At 64.0% G+C, this 4,516-nt stretch overlaps 1 protein-coding gene across 2 annotated transcripts; it reads left to right on the forward strand.

Moving 5' to 3' along the window:
• Window positions 1-576: 576 nt before the first annotated feature.
• LOC112106309 (C-C motif chemokine 21c-like) lies at window positions 577-3,590 on the forward strand. Of its 2 annotated transcripts, none has more exons than XM_024199468.2 (4): window positions 577-714; window positions 1,790-1,910; window positions 2,102-2,276; window positions 2,797-3,590. In XM_024199468.2, exons 1-3 carry the CDS (start codon window positions 657-659, stop codon window positions 2,271-2,273), a joined length of 351 nt encoding a protein of 116 aa, XP_024055236.2. In that variant the 5' UTR covers window positions 577-656; the 3' UTR covers window positions 2,274-2,276; window positions 2,797-3,590. The 2 variants fall into 2 exon arrangements, with proteins under 2 accessions (XP_024055236.2, XP_024055237.2); XM_024199469.2 differs by having other exon boundaries at window positions 3,432-3,590.
• Window positions 3,591-4,516: the final 926 nt, after the last annotated feature.

Genomic DNA, 4,516 nt, shown 5'->3' on the forward strand with positions numbered 1-4,516 from the left:
AACCGGCACATTTCCCCAGCAGTGGCTGTCCCCGCCACGCCCAGGCCTGACTGTCTGGGGCTCCTGGCATAAGGCAGGGGATTGGTGGGGGCCTAGACTCGAATGTCTCCACACCGGTTTGCCCCGTCCTGGCTCGGGAATCCACAGACAAGCCCAGAGCCTGCCCTGCGGGTGGCAGTAACACCGGGATGCTGTGCGTTCGGACGGGGGCGGCTGGGCTGGAGCCAGAACCGGCAGGCGCTGGGTTCAGCGGGTCCCGACGGGAACGCAGGAGCTACGTTGGATCTGGAAGAGCCGAGGGCTCTTTGCTGTGGGGCTGATACGCCCGCCCCCGCCCCCTCGCCACAGCCCCCGGCTGTATCCCTGGCCTGGTGCCAGTCATGACCTTGCCAGAACACATCTGCAAAGGGGAGCTGCTCCTGCCAGGAACCGTCCCCACCTCCCCTCCCAGCTGCGCACGCTGGAGCTGAGCGGGTGGGATGGGATGGGAGTGGGCCGCCAGCCAGGGCTCTTGCAAGGAAGGAAAGTGAAAGCTGGCTGCCGCAGAGCATAAATACAGGCAGCCGGGGAAGGGGAGGCAGCATCTCAGCTCTGCCTGCTCCTGAGCCACAGGACGCCTCCGCCTGCCTGATCGCCCTGCCCCATCGCTGGCCAGAATGACCCTCCGCATCCTGCTGCTGCTGGCGGCTGCCCTGTGCAGCTGCAAGGCCCAAGGTACTGCCTGGCCCCAGCTGGTCCCCGCCTGGGAGGGTGCCCTGGGGACGGGAATGGGTCAGCAGGCGTGGGGTGCGCCTCGGAGCAGCTGGACCCGGGGGGTAGCCCAACCCGCTAGCCCTTTGTGCCAGCCGCGGTGCTGCTCGGGTGGGGAGGGAAGGGCGAGGGGAGAGCTGGCATACCTGGCAGTGCAGCTGGGGGCCTCAGCCTGGCAGGTCCAGCGGGGGCACCTAGTGATGGAGCAGGGAGCTCAGCTCTGGGGGCCTGGGCTCTAGCCTGGCCTCAGACCCTAGTCTGACCCAGGCGGGTCTGTGCAGTCGATCCCGCCCCTGGAAAGGGGGCTGTATGTGTAACCCAGGCCTGCTTGTTCCCCCTTTGGCCTCTCTAGTGGCAGCTAGTCCTTGATGAGCCAGCTACTGCCTGGGCTAAAGGCCACGTCTCTTAGCTCAGGCATTAAACTCCTGAGGTCCCAGGTTTGATCCTGGCTGACGCCGACTCGGGTCTGTCGGCGTGACTCTAGCGCTTGCCCATCTCGGGTCGATGCTTTGTGATTCCCCCAGCGAAAAGTGCTGTCCTCGGCATGTTCCCTGCGCCCCCAATGCTCAGCGGTGGGGCAGAGGCTGCTGGAGCAGGGGGCCCTGCCTGCTCGGGCGTCTGCCCACTAGCCCTGCGGGCTGATCGCCCCAGCTTGGGGAGAGCTTTATCAGCCACTCACAGGCTGCGGAGTGGAGATCACCTTCCTGCAGAGAGAAAGCAACTGCCTGGCTTTGTTCTGATTGGCTAGAAACCGGGTTGATTCAGGCGACCTCGTCAGCAGATGAACGTGGCGGGGGGTGTCCCCGTAGCGTGGCCGCTAGGAGCTGCGGGTCGGGAGTGCGGGGCACCGGCAGAGCGGTGTCTGAGAAACTCCCTCTCTGCAGCACCTGGGGCCGGCAAGCCCCATGCATGATGCTCAGTAAGGGTCTCGGGGCTGGGGAAGGTGCCTCAGGTTTGCATGCAGCTCTCCAGAGGCATCCCACCAGAAAGGCATCTTCTGCCCGCGTCTCGCCCATGCCCTTGTCTGCTTGCCCACTAGGGAGCGAGAACCAGGCGTCCGACTGCTGCCTGAGCCACAAGAATCGTCCCATCCCGCTCCGTCTCCTCTCCGCCTACAGAATCCAGAGTCCCGAGACAGGCTGCCGGCTCTCAGCTATTGTGTAAGTACCTGTGGGCGCCCGGGGGAGCTCTGCGGGTGCGTGGGGCACCTCCAGGGATGGAGACTCGGTAATCCTGCCCTTCCCCATGGCTCGGGTTTGTGTTAGGATGGGGACAGGGAGAGGCGGGGTTCTGGCTGTCCCCAGATGTGTCTGTCCCGTCCCCCCTTAGCAACTCTTCTGTCATGACTCAGGTTCATCACCAAGAAGAACAGGAATCTCTGTGCCCCGCCCAGTGCTCGCTGGACCATTGACCTGATGGAGAAACTGGATGGGAAAAAAGGACAAAGCACAGCGGTCGGCGCCGTGAAACATGTCCGCTCGAAGGGAGCTAAGCACCGCAAGCAGAGGAAGCCCCAGCACTAAGAGGTGGGGACGGCAGAGCCCCAGGGGGTGCCGGGTGTGGGGAGGGACGGGCCACTGCTGCTCCAGGGAGCTGAGTCTGCTGTCAGCCAGTGGAAAGCAATCCAGCCCCGTGGGCAGCCGGGCGGCTCTGCCCTGCCATGCGGGGGCGCTGCGGGCTGTGGCGGAGAGCGAGTGGGAGTGGGGGGGATTGAAGCAGCAGGCGTGCTGGTGTTGAGCGCAGTGAGATGTGAAATGTCCTGGGCCGGGGGCTGGGCCGAGCCCATCTCTGCCTATCAGGGCCTTGCCGGCCGTGGTGGCGGAGCGGTGACTGGCCGGCCTGGCGATGGCACACGGCGACCGGTCACTAACGGCGCGTGGTGACGCCCCGACGACGCTGCCTGGGGCTGGGGGTGTCTCATTCGCGGCTGCTAATTGGGAGCCACTAGAAAGGGGGGTGCTTTAGGAAATGGGGGAGGGGCACAGAGCTCCCCCCCCTCGTGCGAGACCCTCCCCTGCTCTCTCTAACTGCTCTCTCCCCGCCCAGGGCACCGGCCGTCCCCGCCCCGGCGCCTGCCTGCCTGCTCAGTTGACCTCCGCAGAGCCCCCCGGACTGCAAGCAAAGGAGACCTGGCTGATGCCTGCCCTGGGTGTGGAGGGCTTGGCTTGGGGCGGTGTGTGATTTCCCCTGGAGATGCTGCACCTCCTGACCGCGTGCTGCCTCCTGCTAAGCATCTGTCACGCCGCGACTCCCTCCCGCGGCTCCCGGCCAAGCTCATATCCGCGGCTTGACCCCCCGCCCCCCCGACCTTTGCATGAAAAGCCAGAGGCTGCTGCTGCTGAACACGCCTTTCCTCAGGGCCAGCTCCAGCGAGGTCGAAGGGAGCACGTGCCCTGACCGCCGGGGGCTATTAGTCAGCGCCTAGGTAACCCTATAACCCTGCTCCCCTCCCGCTGCCTCCACCACTGTGGGCAGGGCCAGTACCTCTCCCAGAGGGAGAGATGTTTGCCCACAGAGCCTCGAGACAAGGACTTTGGTTAATTAAGTTCCATGCAGATATATGGTTGTCATGAAAAGATACCCAGGGCTTAGTAATACCAGCAAAGACTGCAGGCTGGCTGGACTAGCAAGTCCTTATTGCTTCTCTCAAGCGCGCTTATCTGGTTTGATTGCTTTATTAGGTGGCTCTTTCAGACTGTATTAAGAAACTGTGACGTCCTAGCTACTGCAGGACATGCTATGCAGGAGCTCTGCCCTGCACGACGCGCTGTGCCCTCGCCTCGCCGGGAACGCACAGCCGATCGCGAGATGAATTCAAGTCAATAAAAATGATTTAAAACTTCCAGAAGCAAAGGCGTGCTGGTGTGGTTGGTGTTGTGAGAGTGCCGCGGGGGGGCTGGGTCGCCTGAGAAATACGGACGAGCGCTCCAGCTCCACCACCTGTTGTTGGGCTGGAGGCCGGAGTCCCTGGGGGAGGCTGGTGGGTCACACCCCATGCGCGGGGGTCTAACGGGTTTGGGGTTGAGGAGGAATTTCCCCCGGGCCAGATTGGCAGGAACCCTGGGGGGGTTTCACCTCCCTCGGCAGCGTGGGGCACGGGTGACTTGCAGGTGGGGGAGTCTCTGTCACAGGAGGGGGTGGGCGAGGGTCTGAGAGGGGCAGGTCAGACGGTCCCGTCTCACCGGAAAGTCTGAGTCTCTGCAGGCATGTGTCACCGCAGGGATCAGCCCCAGCCAGCGAGTATGCGGGGTGCAGAGCCGGGGGCCCCGGGTGAATCCTGAGGTGACTGCAGTCCTGCTGTGCTCTGACTGGGGGGGCTGGAGACAGCTATTATTGCCTGTTAGCAGCATGCACAGCCCAAGGCACGGCCCCTGCATGACAATGGGACCTGGTCAGGCTCTGCCTGCTGGCCCCCACCAGCCTCCTGCGGGGAGACTCCTGCATCGCAGCCCCGGGTGTTAAAGCTTCCCTGGATCTCAGCAGGCTGCCGCACGGCTTCCTCCCTGGGCCTCGCCGGCACATTTCCTGGGCCCAGAGCCTCAGTCTGCTGGACCTGTGTGGAAATGGACCCCCCTCCCCCCCGCCCACCTGCCCTAGGCCACCAGGGGCAGCGCTGACCCCCAAGACGCCTCGGTAGCTCGAACAGGGGAGCGGCCGATGTGGGGAGCCCTCCTCTAGGGGCTCTCAGAGACCTGAGATGTAATGGTTGTAGGAAAACGGCAAATGTCCAAGGGTTCATGAAATAGTGGCCAAATGGGGCCCACAC

Source organism: Terrapene carolina, unplaced genomic scaffold (genome assembly GCF_002925995.2).
Source record: "Terrapene carolina triunguis isolate 2854851 unplaced genomic scaffold, T_m_triunguis-2.0 Scaffold998, whole genome shotgun sequence".
NCBI lineage: Eukaryota > Metazoa > Chordata > Testudines > Emydidae > Terrapene > Terrapene triunguis.

Excerpts from the sequence above, each read along its gene's own strand:
- LOC112106309 (XM_024199468.2), top strand. The coding sequence starts at position 657 with ATGACCCTCCGCATCCTGCTGCTGCTGGCGGCTGCCCTGTGCAGCTGC. Across the intron at positions 715-1,789 it reads GTGCAGCTGCAAGGCCCAAG|GGAGCGAGAACCAGGCGTCC; the intron begins GTACTGCCTGGC and ends CTTGCCCACTAG. Across the intron at positions 1,911-2,101 it reads TGCCGGCTCTCAGCTATTGT|GTTCATCACCAAGAAGAACA; the intron begins GTAAGTACCTGT and ends GTCATGACTCAG.